This window comes from Apis dorsata, unplaced genomic scaffold (assembly GCF_000469605.1).
Source record: "Apis dorsata unplaced genomic scaffold, Apis dorsata 1.3 scaffold_129, whole genome shotgun sequence".
NCBI classification, from domain to species: domain Eukaryota; kingdom Metazoa; phylum Arthropoda; class Insecta; order Hymenoptera; family Apidae; genus Apis; species Apis dorsata.
This window is the reverse complement of record NW_006263422.1, coordinates 46,960-67,695: the sequence shown is the minus strand read 5'-3', so window position 1 is coordinate 67,695 and position 20,736 is coordinate 46,960. Positions and strand designations below refer to the sequence as shown.

Sequence of the window (20,736 nt, the reverse complement as noted above, 5' to 3'; positions counted from 1 at the left end):
AGTTTTTTTTTTTTTTTTTTTTTTAAATAACATCATCGATTTTCGAATTTTTTTCCCCGAATTGAATTTCGATTTCCTTTTCCAAAAAGAATAAAAATTATAAAATTTTGTTTAGTTCGTTATATAAATTTCGAAAAAGGAAATTTATTTTTATTTCTCGATATTTTATTTATATTTATTTAAAATTAAAATATTGAAATCTATATTGATCATTCAAAATTAATTTATGATACTCCGCAACGAATCTTATATTTACCAATTATATAATTAAATATTCCAATAACTATAATGTATATTATTAAAGAAAAAAACAAGAAAAAAAAAAGAAAGTTGCAAAGATTATATGTAAATGTATATCACGAGTCGTTCGATACGAATTATAATTTTATCTCGTCAATCCTTAATCCTTGATCCTTTCCACCTTGAACGAATTTTATTTTCCACCAATATCTGCAGGCTTATCATGAGCATGGCTCCAAGAACATTCCCTTAACGGGTTAGGATAAAGTTGATTCGTAGCTGGCCTCAAGTCCGGCTTTAATCGAAGTCGAAACGTCAAGGAACACGGTTAAACGATCAAGTAGCATCATACTGGTACGCGCAACCTACTTAATTGCGCTGCCAGTAACGAGGAAAAGTGGAGCAACGTGTGTACGAATGGCCGAACTCTTATCCTCATTGTCCCTCGCGTGATTTATTCGACGCACGGTTCGTTTTACTTTTTTTATCTCCTAGAATCTTTTTTTTTTTTTCGAATAACAAGGATGAATACGATGTGGAATATTTTTAAGGAAGAAAGAAAATAATCGTTGATAATCGGGATCGATCGAGGTATTTAATAAACTACATTTTGAAAGGTGGAATTTTATTACACGTAAAAAAAAAATAAAAAATGATATAAAAAGGAATGATGAAAAGGGGAAGTGATCAAGAATGAAAGATGGTTTTTCATTCACCTAGAAAAATAAAATCGATCGATTTAATCAAAAAATCGTAATGATAATTATTAAATTAATAATTAAGAAAATTAAAAAAGAAAAAAGGTATGCAACTTGTAACAAAATAATTTGCAATCCTTCTTCTAGATTGTTGCACCTGAATATTTCGTTTCGATATATTCTTGGATGATTGGGAGGAGGAGGGGCGGAGTGGAGGGGAGGGGGACGTTTTAATATTAGAAGAAAATATTCTGCGCGCGTTGGTCCGATCGAGAAATGCTAATAGGCGCGAGGAGAGTCGCATACAAGGTACATACATGGCCGTTTGACCTTTTAAAAGAAAGGAAGGCCGGTATCGTGTGTTCGCCGATGAGTTCAACGCAGGTTGTATCGAGAAATCCGATTGTGTGTGCAGAAAACTTGGCTTGGCGTTAAATGGAAGAGAATCTCAATCGATATTTTCTGGCCAATTTTAAAGAGCTGAGTTAGTTAAGCAACGATAAAAAACTACATTAAAGATAAATACATAAGAATAATAATACATTATCGTTGACGAGGAACTCGATTCTTCTCTACAATGTGTTACCCGCTTACCCACCGACCTACCTTTGACTCTCGTGTGCAGTGCAGTGCAGTATTAAAAACGATCGAGGTCGTTGTGTCCGTCACTGTCTGTCTACAGGTCACCGGTTAACCGCGTTTCCTGCATTCGAACCCGCGTCAAAGGCCTCGCTGCTATATCGATCATCGATCAACATCGACCAACCCTTTATCCCTTTATTGAAATTTATCAATACATCGTTTGATAATCCTCTCGATTTCAGAGAATAATTAATTTTCAAGGGAAGAAATATTATACAATATATAGAACGATTTTATGAGTATATATATATTATTCGAAGTATTCGAAGTGTAATTGAATAATGTAACGAGAAGCATAACGTGATATTTTTCTCGCGCAGGATGGGAATTGAGAGGCATACATTGTTACAAATTCTTCAACATCAGGCACTCTTGGGAAAAGGCGGCGGAGCTATGCAGGAGGTAAGTGGATCAATCGTCGATAACCTACTCACCGTGCTTCCATGAAACGTTATTTCGATAATACTTGTAATATTTCTCTCGATTATAATCAATTCTTAGATTGAATAAAATCGTGATGTAATTAAAAATCCTAACTGAAATTATTACCTAACTAACACGATTAATTTCAGTTATACATTATTGTGTCACAAATAATAAATTTCGTTCAAGCACGTTTCTCTTGAATTTTAAATAAAACAAAGATTCGGCAATTTCTTGTCGAATGGAAAACGTGGAGCGGAGGAGGAGGAATGATAGAAAGAATGGAAACGTTATTACACGGTGGAAAGGAGCGATAGATGGACGAATTGACGATTACAGGTACGGGAGCGAATTGATGGTGGTGGAGTCGTACAGCGAGAACAACATGTCCGCGAGCATGATCGGCCGGCATTTGGATCGTTACTGGCTCGGGCTGGCCTCCCTCGACGATTTACGGACCAACACGCTCGAATCGGCCGCTGGAATGCTCGTCTCCCAATACGCCGGTTTGTAAAATCGTGTTTTCGCTCGACGCAGACACTGATACCCGTTTTTTACCCCGTGATTCTTAAATCCTTCCTTGGCGCCACGGTTCTTCGAAACCGTGACGGTTTAACAACGTGGAATTTTTTTGGCTTTAGATTTTGGAATTGAAATTTCAGAGAGAGAGAGAGAGAGAGAGAGGAGAAATAATTTTTATTAGGAAATTTAAAGAAAGAAATTTTTGGAATTTAAGAAAGAGGAGGATTTTTGGTTTTAAATTTGAAGAAGGAAAGAAAAAACGAAGATGTAATATTGATATATATGCAGAAAAGATAGGATCTATTTCTAGAACAATACGTTGATCCAAAATTGCGAACCGGATCGGCCGTTTTTCTAACGATCGAACGCACGTGCAGCCCGGCCGGTTTTCATCGAGGTCACGGAAACGCGGAACTGCATCGTGTATACGGCACGAAGACACACTTTTCCCACAACAATGCCCAGATACCGCCTCTTTTACGTCTACTCCGGCGTAAGCTTGCAATTTACTCGTCTGGCGCATCATATATTTGCATAACATTTCTTTCGCTTCACATGTTCGCCCGACCATCCTTATCTTCAAACCCAACGATATTCTCTTCCCAAAGTCCCTCGTTTAAACTTCATAAATACTCAATTTCCGATTGATTCAATGTTATAAAATTCCAACGTAATTTTGAAAATTTCATTTCAACAAAAATATTTTTCAGAATTTCAGTTTATATTTTGAAAAATCTAAATTCCAAAAAAATTCCAAGTTCCAAAAAAAAAAGAGCTCTCCCAAATTTCGAGTTAATTTTACGAGAACGAGAAGGACACAGCAGTGTCTGAATACAACAACAAAAATATTTTTCAGTTTATATTTTGAAAAATCTAAATTCCAAAAAAATTCCAAGTTCCAAAAAAAAAAAGAGCTCTTCCAAACTTCGAGTTAATTTTACGAGAACGAGAAGGACACAGCAGTGTCTGAACGTCTTTTTCTGGTATTCAGGTTTCTGGGCGCCGAGGCAGCCGAATCCGCAATCAGGTGAATGCGTGGACGTCGCGTTGACGGACGACCGACAAACGTGGGAGTTGACCACGTGCGAATCCCTGCTCCCTTTCATGTGCCGTGCCAACGCTTGTCCGGCTGGTAAATAAATTTCGTCGCGATATCTCGCCGCTAAATTACGTGAAATTAGATCGAATCAACGAATTTTATCCAGGTTCGTTTCACTGTTCGAACGGGAAGTGCGTGAACGCGGCCTTCAAGTGTGACAAACAAGATGATTGCGGTGATTTCTCGGACGAAATAGACTGCCCGGTTAATTGCCAGTTTTACATGGCCAGCAGCGGGGACGTCGTCGAGAGTCCTAATTATCCTCACAAATATGCACCCCTCAGCAACTGCAAGTGGACCTTGGAGGGACCTCAAGGCCATAATATCCTGTTACAGGTACTGCGAGAGGGGACTGCGTTCGTTGTTTTTAACAATCGTTTTAATTCGATTGGATACGAGTGTCTGAACGAAATTATATCCGTATATTCGTTCGGAATTTCGGTGCTATTGAGAGGATTAATTGGAAATTTTTTGATTTTCGCCATTCGAGCGATTCGTTTTCTGTTTCTCGTCTTTACGAAGAGTATAAAGATTTAATTATGTTAAAGGAAAGATAAATATTGAATTTATATTTCTCTTTATCGTACGATTCTAAAAACTATTCACAAAATGAAATTTGCAAATATTATGAAACGTTTGTCATCCAAATATTCTTATTCGAAAAGAAAAATATGAGGATTCTGAATATTAATATCTGTTCCTATCTTCGTTCCAGTTTCAAGAATTCGAAACGGAGAAGAGCTTCGACATAGTGCAGATTCTGGTTGGCGGTAGGACGGAAGAGAAGTCCGTGAATCTTGCGACGCTCTCGGGCAAGCAAGAGCTGAGCAACAAACTATTCGTATCCGCCTCGAACTTCATGATCATCAAATTCAGCACAGATTCCTCCGTGGAGAGAAAGGGATTCCGCGCTTCGTGGAAAACGGAACCACAAACTTGTGGCGGAATCCTCCGCGCAACACCTCAAGGACAAGTCCTCACTTCCCCAGGATATCCTCAGAATTATCCTGGAGGATTGGAGTGCCTGTACATCCTGCAAGCTCAACCTGGTCGTATAATGTCCCTCGAAGTACGTGTTACGATAAAACAAATAACCTAACTAATTTCTATATATATATATATATATATTTTTTTCTTAAATATATTCGAAGTGTACAAATTGTCGGATCAATATCGCTTTGAATTCTCAAAAAGAGAAATTTCTCCACGTAACTTTCTCCTCGGAATTCTTTCCTCGCAAATGATATTAAATAGCGGATATTTAAAAACTTGATGGGAAAAAAATTTCAAATAATTCCTTTTAGATCGAGGATCTGGATCTCGAGATGAATCGAGATTACATCCTAATTAGAGACGGTGATTCGCCGATGAGCAGGCCGATAGCCAGACTGACTGGCAAATCGGAGGACAATCCTACGGTGATCATGTCAACCGGAAGCAACTTGTACCTCTACCTCAAGACTAGTCTAGGCGACTCTAGAAGAGGGTTCAGCATCCGATACACTCAAGGGTGCAAGGCCACGATTATAGCTAGGAATGGAACTGTCCAATCGCCATCATTCGGCTTGAACGACTATCCCAATAACCAGGAGTGCTTGTACAGAGTGAAAAATCCTCAGGGTGGACCGTTATCCTTGAAGTTCATCAGCTTCAATGTTCACAAGACCGATTTTGTACAGGTAACCTAGAATCGTTTTGACAGTTTGAAAAAAGGAGAGAGTGTTTCTCTCGACGAGTCGATTTTGATAGGTGTACGATGGTCCGAATACCAACGGGCTCCGTTTACATCCTGGAAGCGGCTTCACATCGAACACGAGGCCAAAGATCACTCTGACTGCTGAGAGTGGAGAGATGCTGATCAGATTCACCTCTGATGCGCTTCATAGCAGCCCTGGCTGGCAAGCAGAGTTCTCAGCAGGTATTGTTAATTGTGAATATGAACATTTGACTACATTAAGTTTTTAAGGAATTTAAATTATTTATATCGTACGTAAATTTGCGACTTATTAGTAAAAATAATGACTAGTGATTATAGTGAATCAATTGTAATAATTGCAAGATAAATTTTTAAGGTTTCTTTAAATCTTGGAATTTTTTCTAGACTGCCCGCATCTTCAGTCCGGTGAAGGAGCATTAGCATCGAGCAGAGACACGGCGTTCGGTACAACAGTGACGTTCTCATGTCCCCTTGGCCAAGAATTCGCCACCGGCAAGGCGAAAATAACCACAGAGTGTCTTCCTAGTGGAAATTGGTCCGTCACGTACATACCCAATTGTCAGGAGGTGTATTGCGGGCCAGTGCCACAAATCGACAATGGATTCTCCATTGGATCCTCCAACGTCACTTATCGAGGCTTGGCTACTTATCAATGCTACGCTGGATTCGCCTTCCCTTCTGCTAGGCCCACCGAGAAGATCTCTTGTATGGCCGATGGAAGATGGGAGAAGAAGCCATCTTGTTTGGGTGAATAAAAATTTAAATTATCCCCAGTAACAATGTTGAGATAATTTTTCTGATTTGAAGAAGTTCATCGAATTGACAACGTGACATTAAACCCATTTTAAACATATTAAAGATACAAAATGGCCACATACGTGATTTATTTATTCGAAGCAGCACACTCACTCGAGACTTAATCCCTATCAAATCGTTCGATGACAAAATAACGATAAATTAATTGCCCTCGACTATTCGTAGTCTATTCGTAATTGCTGACATATATTAACGATGTCTATAGCGTCCCAGTGTTCTCTACTTCCGGAAGCGCCACACTCGAATATTACTATACTGAACGGAGGAGGAAGATCTTATGGAACGATCGTTCGGTTCGAATGCGAGCCAGGTTACGTCAGAAGCGGACACCCGGTGATCCTGTGCATGAGCAATGGAACCTGGTCGGATGAAGTGCCGACTTGCTCACGTGGGTATTCGATTTATCGAAACAAGTTGCGAAACATTTCGTTCTTACGATTGATTCTCGTGTAGGTGCAAAGTGCCCATTGTTACCCACGATCAAGAATGGTTTCGTAGTCGACACGAGCAGAGAATACTTTTATGGGGATGAGGCAAGAGTGCAATGCAACAGAGGTTATAAGCTGTCTGGATCTAATATCATACAGTGTGGACCTAATCAACGATTCGATAATGTCCCTACTTGCGAAGGTAGGATTGCAAATATTCGACAGATTGTTCGATAGCGTTTGCAAAAAAGTTGTTTTCGAATATTATTTCGCATTGATGAATGACATATAACATCTGTCACAGATATCAATGAGTGTGCGTCAAGTCAATGCGACCTGGCCTCCACTGAGTGCATCAACAATCCCGGTGCATTCACTTGCAAATGCAAACCTGGCTTCGCTCCAACCATGGAATGTAGGCCTATAGGTGATCTTGGGTTAATCAATGGCGGTATACCAGACGAATCCATCACCGTTTCGAGCTCTGAGAATGGTTACACCAGAACTGTAAATATCGATTCGAGAAAATAAAAAATACAATCGCGTAAATTTCTTTCGATCTTCAATCTGTCGTCTTGCTTTCAGGGTATTCGATTGAACAACGGTGACGGATGGTGCGGCAACAATATCGAACCAGGTGCAAACTGGGTGATGATCGACATGAAGGCACCGACGATCATCCGTGGTTTTCGTACGCAGGTCGTCTCCAGGGTGGACGGAAACATAGCTTACACGTCGGCAGTTCGAATTCAATACACCGACGACCTGACGGACACCTTTAAGGATTACACCAATCCTGATGGAACACCGGTAGAATTCAGGATACTGGAACCCACTTTATCCGTTCTGAACTTGCCTGTTCCCATCGAGGCACGCTACGTCAGGTTTAGAATCCAGGATTACGTTGGGGCGCCCTGTATGAAGCTCGAGATCATGGGCTGCACTCGTCTCGAGTGCACCGATATTAACGAGTGCGCGATAAATAATGGTGGTTGCCATCAGAAATGTATAAATAATCCTGGAAGCTATGCTTGCATGTGCAACACGGGCTACGAGTTGTACAAGGGCAATGGAACTGCTGGTTTTTACATAGAGAAGTACGAGAGTGGCGAAAGGGATGGAGATTTATATCAGAAGAACAAGACTTGTGTACCCGTCATGTGTCCACCCATATTGGCGCCAGACAATGGAAAAATACTGTCGACTAAGGTCAGTGGCATGCTATAGATCAGGCCAAGCTATATCATTTTGAAAATTTATTTAAAAATAATAATTTTATCGTTTGATGTAGCAACAACATCACTTTGGTGATCTCGTGAGATTCCAATGTAACTTTGGATACGTGTTGTCTGGATCCTCGGCTGTCATCTGCACGTCTAGTGGAGCTTGGAATGGGACCACTCCAGAGTGTCAATGTAAGTGATAAATTGCAAATTTTGTCGCAAGTAATAATAATTAATCATTTTGAACAATATTTCGCAGATGCCAAGTGTGTCTCGTTGCCAGACGACAAGAACGAGGGATTGTCAGTGATCCGTAGTGACGAAGCTAGCGTCTTGGTGCCATTTAAGCAAAACGTCACGCTGAAATGTGGCAGCAATGGTCGATACCTCCGAAACACAGCTACCTCAAACTTCCGCCAGTGCGTTTACGACCCGAAACCAGGTCTACCGGACTACTGGTTGTCAGGATCTCAACCAGCTTGTCCAAGAGCCGACTGTGGAAAGCCACTTCCTACTCCTGGAGCCGAATATGGCCAATACTTGGACACGAAATACCAATCTTCCTTCTTCTTCGGTTGCCAAGACACGTTCAAACTGGCGGGCCAGACGAATCGTCATGACAACGTGGTCAGGTGTCAGGCTAATGGAATCTGGGACTTTGGCAACCTTCGATGCGAAGGCCCAGTTTGCGAGGACCCAGGACGACCCAGCGATGGCTTCCAAATGGCCAGGAGCTACGAGCAAGGATCTGAGGTTCAATTCGGTTGCAGCAGGCCAGGCTATATCCTGATCAATCCTCGACCGATCGTGTGCGTTCGAGAACCAGAGTGTAAAGTGGTGAAGCCTCTTGGACTTGCTTCCGGTCGAATTCCCGATTCAGCCATTAACGCAACCTCCGAAAGACCGAATTACGAAGCCAAGAACGTTCGTCTGAATTCGGTGACTGGTTGGTGTGGCAAGCAAGAAGCCTTCACCTATGTTAGTGTTGACTTGGGCCAGGTTTACAGAGTGAAGGCCATTTTGGTTAAAGGTGTGGTGACGAACGATATCGTTGGCAGGCCAACGGAGATCAGATTCTTCTACAAACAAGCTGAGATCGAAAACTACGTAGTCTATTTCCCTAATTTCAACCTGACTATGAGGGACCCAGGAAATTATGGAGAATTGGCGATGATAACTTTGCCTAAATACGTTCAAGCTCGTTTCGTGATCCTTGGAATAGTCAGTTACATGGACAATGCCTGCTTGAAGTTCGAACTGATGGGATGCGAGGAACCAGTGACTGAACCGTTACTTGGCTACGATTATGGCTTCTCTCCTTGCGTGGATAACGAGCCTCCAGTATTCCAAAATTGTCCTCAGCAACCTATCATTGTACAAAAGGGAACGGATGGAGGTCTATTGCCCGTGAACTTTACTGAACCCACAGCTATCGACAACAGTGGAAGCATCGCTCGTTTGGAAGTGAAGCCTCACAGTTTCAGGACACCGTTGAAAGTGTTCCAGGACACGGTGGTGAAATACGTGGCGTTCGATTACGATGGAAATGTGGCCATTTGCGAGATCAATATCACCGTACCTGGTCGGTATACTATTCCTTGACATTTCTTCCATAAGAAGAAATTTCAAGATTCTCTTTATAGAATTATTTCTTGATCATTCACAGATGTAACACCGCCAAAACTTAGCTGTCCTCAAAGCTACGTCATAGAGTTGATAGACAAACAGGAGAGTTATTCCGTCAATTTTAACGAGACTCGTAGAAGAATCAACGCCACGGATGTGTCTGGACCAGTGAAGATCACGTTTGTCCCGGAAAGAGCAGTGATTCCGATCGGAGGATTCGAGAACGTGACCGTTTACGCGACAGACTCCAGCGGAAACAGAGCATCCTGCCACTTCCAGGTGTCGGTTCAAGCAACGCCTTGCGTCGATTGGGAACTGAAACCGCCGGCCAATGGAGGATTGAAATGCGTCCCTGGAGACAAGGGAGTCCAATGTATAGCCACTTGCAAGAATGGCTTCCGGTTCACCGATGGTGCACCGGTGAAGACGTTCAATTGTGACATTGCTAAACACTGGACTCCATCTTCCGTCGTTCCCGATTGTGTTTCAGAAAGTAGGTTTTCCTTTAATTTTCTATCTGGTACTTTGACATTTGTTAAAATTTAATGTTTATTAATGTATTTATTTTATTTAATAGACACGCAACAGGCGAACTATCACGTGGTAGCAGCAGTGACTTATAGAGCTAATGGCGCTGTTTCAAGATCCTGTCTGCCACAGTACCAAGATCTAATGTCTCAGTATTATACGAATCTGAACAATATCCTGACCCAACGTTGCTCTGCTGTGAACGTGAATATGAACGTGTCGTTCGTGAGATCAGTACCGTATCTTCTCGAAGAAAACGTTTTGAAGGTTTGGATCATTATGGAACGAAATTTAATGGAAATCGTTAATAGAAGTGTTATTAATATGCCGATTTGTCTTAGATGGACTTTATTCTCGTCATCGTCCCAGCTATACGTCAGCCTCAACTATACGATCTCTGTGGTTCCACGTTGAATCTGATCTTCGATCTATCAGTCCCTTCCACCAGCGCGGTAATAGAGCCTCTGTTAAACGTATCCGCCATTGGCAATCAGTGTCCTCCTCTCAGAGCTCTGAAGTCGTCCATCACTCGAGGCTTCACTTGCAGTATTGGCGAAGTTTTGAACATGGATACCAACGATGTTCCACGATGTCGTGAGTAGACACCTCACAATGGTATCAAAACATGAAATCTATCAAATAACGTGACGATTTTCTTTGTTTTCCCTTTTCAGTGCACTGTCCAGCCGGAACATTCGCGGGAGAAAAGCAAAAGCAGTGCACGTCCTGTCCCAAAGGCTTCTATCAAAACAGCGATCGTCAAGGCTCCTGTCTACGGTGTCCATTTGGCACGTACACTCGAGAAGAAGGTTCCAAGAGCATCGATGATTGTATACCCGTTTGTGGATACGGTACATACTCTCCTACGGGTCTGGTACCCTGTCTGGAGTGTCCTAGAAATAGCTACACAGGGGAGCCACCAGTGGGTGGTTACAAAGACTGTCAAACATGTCCAGCTGGAACCTTCACCTATCAGCCAGCTGCACCTGGTCGAGATCGATGCAGAGCCAAATGTTCTCCTGGCATGTACTCTGACACAGGATTAGCTCCTTGTGCCCAGTGTCCCAAGGACTTCTTCCAACCTCAGCACGGAGCTACCACTTGCGTCGAGTGTCCGACCAACATGTATACGGATGGTCCAGGCGCGGTTGGACGAGAAGAGTGCAAACCTGTGCAGTGTACCGACAGTGTATGCCAACACGGTGGCCTTTGCGTGCCCATGGGGCATGGTGTTCAGTGTCTCTGCCCAGCTGGCTTCTCTGGAAGACGGTGTGAAATCGATATCGACGAATGTGCCTCCCAACCTTGTTACAATGGAGCTACTTGTATAGATTTGCCACAGGGTTACAGGTGTCAGTGTGCTAATGGATACTCGGGCATCAATTGCCAGGAAGAAAAGTCTGATTGCACCAATGACACGTGTCCTGAAAGGGCTATGTGCAAGGATGAGCCAGGGTTCAATAATTACACGTGTCTTTGTCGGTCTGGGTACACTGGAGTTGATTGTGATATCACTGTGAGTTTGATTTTAGATTATAATTCATATTCGTTTGTTAGAATTTTAAAGAAATTTCCTCTACATTGCTTTTATTTTTTTAAATGTGTTCTTGCAGATAAATCCTTGCACAGCCAGTGGAAATCCTTGCAACAACGGCGCCACCTGCGTAGCTCTCCAACAAGGTCGTTATAAATGCGATTGTCTACCAGGCTGGGAGGGTCAGAGTTGTGAGATCAATACAGATGATTGTGCTGAGAAGCCTTGCTTGCTGGGAGCCAATTGCACGGATCTGATAGGCGACTTCACCTGCGACTGTCCCCCAGGATTCACCGGCAAACGATGCCACGAGAAGATAGACTTGTGCTCGGGAAATCCTTGTCTCAATGGAATATGCGTGGACAATTTATTCAGCCACGAGTGCATCTGTCATCCAGGATGGACTGGCGCAGCTTGTGAAACGAACATCAACGAGTGTGCAAGCAAACCTTGCAGAAACAACGGCCAATGCATCGACCAAGTGGATGGATACACCTGTACTTGCGAGCCAGGCTACACAGGCAAACAGTGTCAGCACACCATAGACGACTGCGCCTCCGATCCTTGTCAAAATGGAGGGACTTGCATAGACCAACTCGAGGGATTCGTTTGCAAGTGTAGGCCAGGTTTCGTTGGACTTCAATGCGAAGCGGAACTGGACGAGTGTCTGAGCGATCCGTGCAGTCCTGTTGGTACTGATCGTTGCGTGGATTTGGACAACACTTTCGTGTGCCACTGTCGCGAGGGTTACACTGGATCTTCGTGTGAGATCAACATCGACGATTGCGCCTCTGACCCGTGTCTAAACGGCGCCACGTGCAGAGACGAGGTTGGTGGCTTCAAATGCATGTGTCCAGATGGTTGGACTGGAGTCCATTGCGAGATAGACGTTGGAATGTGCCAGAATCATCCTTGTCAGAACGATGCAGCTTGCGTGGACCTATTTATGGACTACTTCTGTGTGTAAGTATCGTAATAGTTTTTGGATAATAGATCGTTTGTAATGGTTTGTAATTGTTTGTTGAGCAGGTGTCCATCAGGGACGGATGGAAAACAGTGCGAAACTGCACCCGAACGTTGCATTGGAAATCCTTGCATGCACAATGGACGTTGCCAAGACTTTGGATCGGGGCTCAACTGTACTTGCCCCGATGATTATACTGGAATTGGATGTCAGTACGAGTATGATGCTTGTCAGGCTGGCGCTTGCAAGAACGGTGCAACTTGTATCGACGAAGGACCTGGATTCACTTGTATTTGTCCTTCAGGGTATACAGGTGATTGGTTTAACAATTTTAGAGATTTTTTAACGAGGATATGGTGTAATTATGGGATTGTCGTTTAGGAAAAACATGCGAGGAGGATATAATAGACTGCAAAGAGAACTCTTGTCCACCTTCAGCAACGTGTATAGATCTCACTGGTAAATTCTTCTGTCAATGTCCTTTCAATTTGACTGGCGATGATTGCAGAAAGTGTGAGTATCCTTGTTTGTTTATTTCGTTTTCGTTATGGAAAATAAATCTTGGATTATATATATAATTGGTAATATTTCTACAGCCATCCAAGTGGATTACGATTTGTACTTCAGCGATCCAGCGCGCAGTAGCGCATCCCAAGTGATTCCATTCTTCACTGGTGCAAGAAAGAGTCTAACAGTGGCAATGTGGGTACAGTATACTCAGAAAGATGAAGCTGGAATATTCTTCACTCTATACGGAGTCAGGTAAACTAATCGACTAATTAATTAAATTTTTCTAATTACATCTTCGATTTAATATTTATCTCATCTCGATTCCAGCTCTCCACACGTGCCAATGAATCGCAGACTCATGATCCAAGCGCACAGCAATGGCGTACAAGTATCGTTGTTCCATGATTTGCAAGATGTTTATCTACCATTCAGAGAATATGCGACGATTAACGATGGCCAATGGCATCACGTTGCTGTGGTTTGGAACGGCGAGAACAGTGGTGAATTGGTTCTGATTACGGAAGGTTTAATTGCTAGCAAGACGGAAGGATATGGAAGTGGAAGATCCCTACCCGCCTAGTAAGAATTCCATCCTACTTACCTATGCTCAATTACTTCATTCAACTTCCAAATATTTCTTTTTAAATTTACATCTAATTTTACAATTTAAATTTACAAAAATCGATACTCTTCTACAGTGCCTGGGCAGTATTAGGTAAACCTCAGAGCGAAAACACGAAAGGCTATACAGAATCAGGCTTCCAGGGACATTTGACCAAGGTTCAAATCTGGAGTCGAGCCTTGCACGTCACAAACGAGATTCAAAAGCAGGTTCGCGACTGTCGTACCGAACCAGTGCTCTACCAAGGCTTGGTGTTGACTTGGGCAGGCTACGACGACACGTTTGGCGGGGTGGAGAGGGTAGTGCCTTCCCACTGTGGGCAAAGAGTGTGTCCGCCTGGATACGGCGGCAGCAAGTGTCAACAATTGGAATCTGACAAAATTCCACCGAAGGTGGAGCATTGCCCTGGCGATCTTTGGGTGATCGCCAAGAATGGCTCCGCTATAGTTAGCTGGGACGAACCACGATTCGTGGACAATGTCGGTATAGTGAGGATCCAAGAAAAGAATGGGCACAAGTCAGGGCAAACGTTAATGTGGGGAACGTATGACATTAGTTACGTGGCTTACGACCAAGCTGGAAACTCTGCCAGCTGCAATTTCAAGGTCTATGTACTGTGTAAGCGTAAACAACTCACGTTTTGTTCATTGATATTCGGTTTTTACGAAACAAAGACGCTTTCATGATAATATGTTTCGCTTTTCAGCCGACTTCTGCCCAGAATTAGCAGATCCAATTGGAGGCACGCAATTGTGCAAAGATTGGGGTTCAGGTGGCCAGTTCAAGGTCTGCGAGATTTCCTGCAACACTGGACTCAGGTTCTCTCAAGAAGTACCGAAATTCTACACCTGTGGCGCTGAAGGCTTCTGGAGACCTACCAACGATCCATCTCTTCCTCTAATTTATCCAGCTTGTACAAGTAAGTTTTCATCTTTCTATTCTATACGTTCTGTCAATAAGGTAATAATATTATTATTTTTATTTGTTGTCAGGTGCCACGCCCGCACAACGTGTATTCAGAATCAAGATGAACTTCCCGACATCGGTTCTCTGCAACGAAGCCGGCCAAGGAGTGCTCAAGAAGAAAGTTCGAGATGCTGTGAACTCTCTGAACAGAGATTGGAATTTCTGCTCGTATTCTTACGAAGGTGAACGATCTTTTTATTTTTCTTTAAATAACCAAACAACTATACGAGACGAATTTCAATTGTAAGCTTCAAAACAATAATTACAATACAATAATAATAATAATAATATAATAATAATACAATAATTAATATATTTCGCGTGTAATATTTTCTACAGGAACTCGCGAGTGCAAAGATTTGAATATCGACGTCCAATGCGACCACAGGGTACGCACCACGAGAGAAACGAACGAAGAAGATGGCGGTACTTACATAATTTCCGCCGTAGTACCTGCTGAACCGTAAGTATCCCATCCATTTACTATTATTTCAAAGATAGAGTCAAAGCTTTCCAAAATCAAAATGTTGGGGTATCGTGTTCAGTAAACATCTCGTAGTAAACCCTTTTAATAGTGGAACAGTAATATTGACCGTGAAACAGCTTCAGAAATCAAAGCAAATTGAATGAAATTAGAATTGGTACTGAGCAATTTGTTACTTGTGTTGCATCATAGAACGAGACAAGCTCGGCAAGGAAGCGATACCTACGAGGTGGAGATCTCGTTCCCGGCGATAAAGTAAGGACAGCAATCGATTTACAGCCATCGAATCGTATCATATGTACATGTGTCCTCATTCGACACACTTCATCTCATCATTACGTGGCCAAAATTAAAAAAAACTCATGATCCCATGGAACCATCTATCATTTATCTCGAACGAGATATCTCGTTCGATGCATGATCATGTATACACGAAAAAAAAAAATATATATATATATATATATATATCATAACGTTACTAAACTGAAACTAATTAGACTAGTAACCTCAGGTTGGCTGGTTACAAGGTGACGAGAAATCATTTTTTCTTTTTTCTTTCCATCGGATTTACGTATTTTAAATATTGGAGAATCGATAATAATAATAATAATGGAGATCGATTTTAATAAGTTGTCGTTCCAACATTGTATTTAAATTTTCTTTCTCCTCTGAAATATGATTGATCGTACGATTGAAGCGATTCTGACAACTGTTAAGTCGACTCTAACCGGCAATTACGAAGGTAAATACGCTGGTATGCACGTTATTACTAACTGTTCACACAGCGAAAGAGATAGTTGAAACGGGACACTTAACTAGGGATCGAACGAATCGAATAGAATAGTAGAATAACAACGTAACTCGGACTGTGTAACACTCGATTTTCTAATCCAAGCTGTTAGGTTAACCAATTTAATTTAATTTTTCGAAAAATTATTAACAAAAATACCGTGTACGCAATTCATTACGTTTCAATTAGAAAGAAAAAAATTATCCTTCGCAATAAATTTAATTGTAACAAACATCATAAATAATTTTCCAATATTTTCTCGCATACCAAACAGCTTCGGTTCCCATTACATTAACAGAAGATTAAACTTCAAAACGACACTGGCCCGCGACATGTAATAAATTAGTAAATTCCAGGATGTGTTGGATTAATTAAATATTACGTAGGTAAAACAAATTAATGAGCGTCGATAATAAGCGGCACTACTGGCCAACAACCAATGGAAAAGCTGCCTGATTACCTTCGCCTTCAGATAACGGCTGTACATACTTGCGCATTACTCTCCTTTTGCCTGCCGCTAAACACCACCTGTTCATCTGCAATTGATTAATTGAATCCCGATATTTTATAGCGACCCGATATTGAACGCGAATTCGAACGAGAGAGCGACTGTTCAAACCCTGTTGGAGAGATTAATCCTGGAAGAAGATCAGTTCGACGTTCACGATATTCTGCCCAACACGGTACCTGATCCAGCGTCCCTGATATTGGAGTCCGATTATGATTGTCCTGTGGGCCAAGTGGTCATGGCACCCGATTGTGGTAAGTATTTTTAACAGATTTTTCTTTTTTAAATTAAATATAATAAAGAAATCAAATTCTTAAATATTCGTACAAATTTCTCTATTTTTAATTATTAGAATATCCGAATATTCGGTTGAAAATCAATGTTTCCTATATTTAACCTCATTTTCATGCAAATTAATCTAAGCTTCAATGTTGTTGTTCGGAATATTTAAGTAGTCTCTAGTTCCTCATTGGAATATTTACACAGTTATCTCAATTCCCTCATAACTTTACAGTTACGTCAGTTTCTACTCGACAAGAATATCTAAACGCATCCATCCAATTAGAATAATATTCAAATCGCCATGAACTTTACCATGAAAACCATCTAACCCCTATAACACTAAAACCCATCCACTTACCCAAATATCTCCATTCCTCATTAGAATATTCAAACACCTATTGTAATTCCTCCAGGCTAGTCACCACGTGACACGAGTTCTCACATTTCCACGCTTCACAATCTCTAAAACACATCTCCATTCCCCATTACAATATTCAAATTATTCATCTATTCTAATTCCCTCGAAACCCCATGAACAATAATTCCTACGAACAAATTACAAATTTCCCCTACCCATCAAAACCTATCTCCAAACATTCACGCATTCGATTAAAAAATTCAAAAAACCATTCATCCATGTTAAAATTAAAAATTACATAATTTTAATCACAGTCCCCTGCGCCGTGGGAACGTTCTACGACGAGGAAACGAAGCAATGCATATCCTGCCCCGTTGGAAGCTACCAAAGCGAGTCGGGTCAGCTCAAGTGCAGCTCCTGTCCTGTGATAGCAGGACGTCCAAGCGTGACAGTGGGGCCGGGTGCTCGAAGCGCAGCCGATTGCAAGGAGCGTTGCCCGGCGGGAAAGTACTACGACGACTTGGCAGGCCTGTGCCGAAGTTGCGGCCACGGTTTCTACCAACCGAACGAGGGCAGCTTCTCCTGTCTGCTGTGCGGCCTCGGCAAAACGACGAGGACGGCGGAGGCCGTGTCCAGGGAGGAGTGCAGGGACGAGTGCGGGTCGGGTCAGCAATTGGCCGTGGAGGGGAAATGCGAGCCCTGCCCGAGGGGCAGTTACAGGACTCAGGGCGTCCAGGCTGCGTGCCAGGCGTGCCCCGTTGGCAGAACTACCCCGAATATGGGATCCGCGGCGATAGAGGAGTGCTCTCTGCCCGTCTGCGAACCGGGGACTTATTTGAATGGCACCTTGAACGAATGTATGGAGTGCAAGAAGGGGACTTATCAGTCGGAGCCTCAGCAGACCTTCTGCATACCTTGCCCTCCTAATACCAGCACCAAGGGAACTACTGCTGTGAGTATCTTTTTTTTTCTGAGTTCTGGTTTCAAACAAGTGGAATTTTATCTAAAATGATCTGATGTTTAATCAGCTATTTTCAATAATTTCGTTGTTCTTGGATATATTTCGAAAGGAAATGAAAAGTTTCTTGCTTTGCAGGAAATTTTTAATATTTTTAGAATTATCGTTCGGATCCTCATACATATTCATTTGATTCTAGATGAGTCTCGATTAACATCAATTGTTAATAGCAATTTTTCAATTGTATATCCTTCTTTTGATCGAAGTCAAAAAAAATCGTGTCGTCTTTTGATCGAAATAACTTTATTTAAAAATTAGACGAGCAAAGCGGATTGCACGAACCCGTGCGAGACGAGCGATGCGGAAATGCATTGCGACGCGAACGCGTATTGCCTTCTGATACCGGAAACCAGCGACTTCAAGTGCGAGTGCAAACCTGGCTACAACGGAACCGGAACCGAGTGCACGGACGTGTGCATGGGCTATTGCGACAACGAGGGAGTGTGCCTAAAGGATTCACGGGGACAACCGTCCTGCAGATGCAGCGGAAGCTTCACAGGGAAACGATGCACCGAGAAATCCGAATTCTTCTACATCACGGGAGGGATAGCCGGTGGCGTTATTTTGATCATCTTCGTCGTTCTTCTTGTATGGATGATCTGTGTCAGGTTAGTGGGTCGTAGAAATTGTGTGACGATACTTCTTACTTCTTTCTTTCGAATCGAAGATTACAACGAGGGAATAAAAATTTATCGTCACTACAAAAATTGTATTTTATTTGTACGTTTTTCGAAATAATTATTTCATTCGTGTGAAAATAATAATTAATAATTAATAATTTTTTAAATCCACACAGAGCGTCGAGAAAGAAGGAGCCCAAAAAGATGCTAACACCTGCCACCGATCAAAACGGTTCTCAAGTGAACTTCTATTATGGTGCGCCGACACCGTACGCGGAATCGATCGCCCCTTCCCATCACAGTACCTACGCGCATTACTACGACGACGAGGAGGACGGGTGGGAAATGCCCAACTTTTACAACGAGACCTACATGAAAGGTAAGTCGTGAAAACGGGATAAGTTCGAGAAAGGAGTGTGCATTCGGTTTCACGTGTTTTCTTTCTTCGCTCCTTTCAGAGAGTCTGCACAACGGTAAAATGAACAGTCTCGCGCGTTCGAATGCGAGTATTTACGGCACGAAAGATGATCTTTACGACAGGCTGAAGCGTCACGCGTATCCTGGCAAAAAAGGTTGGTATTATTTATAAAATGAATTTTCTATGCCTTTCTTTTCTCGATAAATATATATATATATGTGTGTGTAATTCGAAAAAGAAAAAGAAATATTATCTCGAAAGAGAAATTTTGTTCTTCCACAATATTCTTCGTTCTTCTTATAATTTATTTAAATTATAAACGAAACGTTTGAATAGATAATTTGTTCGACTGGAATATTCCTACTTTTACGTTTACAGAACCATAAATCTGTATATGTAGCACGTATAATTGTCAAGATAAAATGCCTATGGTTCTTATGAACGTATAACTTTTCTATATGCAAAGGTCAAGTTGTAATAAATAATCGTTGAATTCGTCATCTGCCGCGTCGTATTAATAGAAATGACTACAGAAAAAAATTCCACGCATTCTCCGACACGCTCTCCCTCCAAAACCGGGATTCCCAATCTGTGGGTCATGAACCTTATAGAGATCGCTAAAGCATTAATAAAAAAAAGACGAAACAATCCTAAAACATTCCACCTAAACGTTTCCAATATTTTCCAAAAAATATTTTAATTACAAGTATAGTTAGCGAGTTTGATAGAAGAAGATAGAAATAATAATTATTCTCCAATGAAAAAATATTATTTACAGACAAAAGCGACAGCGACAGCGAGGGCCAGTGACGGCGATCGAGCGATCAATATTCTACAGCCGTAGGATACGAAAGACGAGAAGAGAAATTATCGTCCCTGTTACCCAGAGCATAGGGAATATCGTCTCATCGACGAGAGACCGATTTATTTATTTTACTTCCAAACGAGGATTGTAACCACGTTGGCGGCGTTCGAGGATGATTCGTGAATCGAATCGAATCGAATTCACGAGTCCTCTCGAAAACTGTGTGTACTCTCGCGCCAACGTGTATGCGTATGAGTGATGTTTTTCCTTTTTTTTTTTTTTTTTTTTTTTTTTTTCCCTTTACGTTGATCGATTTGATCGAGAGACGATCGAGGTCCTGGAACGACGATCCATCAGGTAGGATCGTTGTTTCGGCACCCGTACACAACATCGATCAACGAGATCGTGAATGTTCGCGACGAGAAAAGACTATTATGCGTGAGGTTGTAATTTTTTGTAATTTATAATACCACCTAGCTTATAATTAAGGACTTTTTATCCCTGTCGATTAATTTTCCGCGTCTTTCTCTCTCTCTCTCTCTCTTTCTCTCTTTATCTTTGTCTATCTCTCTGTCTGTCACCTTATGATTCAACGTGATGCGTACGAGAGGTGGAAGTGTGTTCATGTATGTTAATACAAAAAACTCCCCCCATCCAAACCACTTTCTCTCACTCATCTCATTTCTCCTTTTTATACATAAGCGAATTTATATTTTGTTACTATAGTTATATCGTGTATCACACCCGCTGTAATATAAAATGTTGCAATGTAGGCTGCGGATTAACCGGGGAAGAGAGAAAAAAAAAAAAAAAGAAATCAAAAGAGAAAGAGAATGGAATCGTAAGAACGGATGTAAGAACCGAATATGTACATTGAACCATGCCTACCAACCTG

At 41.8% G+C, this 20,736-nt stretch overlaps 1 protein-coding gene across 2 annotated transcripts in view; it reads left to right on the top strand.

Annotated features, from left to right (window-relative positions):
- LOC102681196 (sushi, von Willebrand factor type A, EGF and pentraxin domain-containing protein 1) overlaps positions 1-20,674 on the top strand; it is a 41,283-nt gene extending 20,609 nt beyond the window's left edge. Inside the window, exons 4-37 of one of the 2 annotated variants that reach the window (XM_006612852.2) lie at positions 1,901-1,982; positions 2,343-2,509; positions 3,517-3,657; positions 3,731-3,960; positions 4,340-4,693; positions 4,929-5,303; positions 5,374-5,542; positions 5,726-6,088; positions 6,363-6,545; positions 6,611-6,787; positions 6,890-7,092; positions 7,171-7,794; positions 7,877-8,000; positions 8,068-9,390; positions 9,475-9,927; positions 10,012-10,229; positions 10,304-10,556; positions 10,637-11,478; positions 11,576-12,459; positions 12,526-12,773; positions 12,842-12,973; positions 13,057-13,222; positions 13,298-13,549; positions 13,669-14,210; positions 14,299-14,511; positions 14,585-14,740; positions 14,898-15,021; positions 15,235-15,297; positions 16,404-16,594; positions 17,295-17,932; positions 18,257-18,606; positions 18,795-18,997; positions 19,077-19,190; positions 19,815-20,674. In XM_006612852.2, coding sequence (XP_006612915.1) covers positions 1,901-1,982; positions 2,343-2,509; positions 3,517-3,657; positions 3,731-3,960; positions 4,340-4,693; positions 4,929-5,303; positions 5,374-5,542; positions 5,726-6,088; positions 6,363-6,545; positions 6,611-6,787; positions 6,890-7,092; positions 7,171-7,794; positions 7,877-8,000; positions 8,068-9,390; positions 9,475-9,927; positions 10,012-10,229; positions 10,304-10,556; positions 10,637-11,478; positions 11,576-12,459; positions 12,526-12,773; positions 12,842-12,973; positions 13,057-13,222; positions 13,298-13,549; positions 13,669-14,210; positions 14,299-14,511; positions 14,585-14,740; positions 14,898-15,021; positions 15,235-15,297; positions 16,404-16,594; positions 17,295-17,932; positions 18,257-18,606; positions 18,795-18,997; positions 19,077-19,190; positions 19,815-19,846 — 10,589 coding nt within the window. In that variant the 3' untranslated portion in view covers positions 19,847-20,674. The remainder of the gene's footprint in view (positions 1-1,900; positions 1,983-2,342; positions 2,510-3,516; positions 3,658-3,730; positions 3,961-4,339; positions 4,694-4,928; positions 5,304-5,373; positions 5,543-5,725; positions 6,089-6,362; positions 6,546-6,610; positions 6,788-6,889; positions 7,093-7,170; positions 7,795-7,876; positions 8,001-8,067; positions 9,391-9,474; positions 9,928-10,011; positions 10,230-10,303; positions 10,557-10,636; positions 11,479-11,575; positions 12,460-12,525; positions 12,774-12,841; positions 12,974-13,056; positions 13,223-13,297; positions 13,550-13,668; positions 14,211-14,298; positions 14,512-14,584; positions 14,741-14,897; positions 15,022-15,234; positions 15,298-16,403; positions 16,595-17,294; positions 17,933-18,256; positions 18,607-18,794; positions 18,998-19,076; positions 19,191-19,814) is intronic. The other variant, XM_006612853.2, reaches the window with a different exon arrangement.
- The last annotated feature ends 62 nt before the right edge of the window (positions 20,675-20,736 follow it).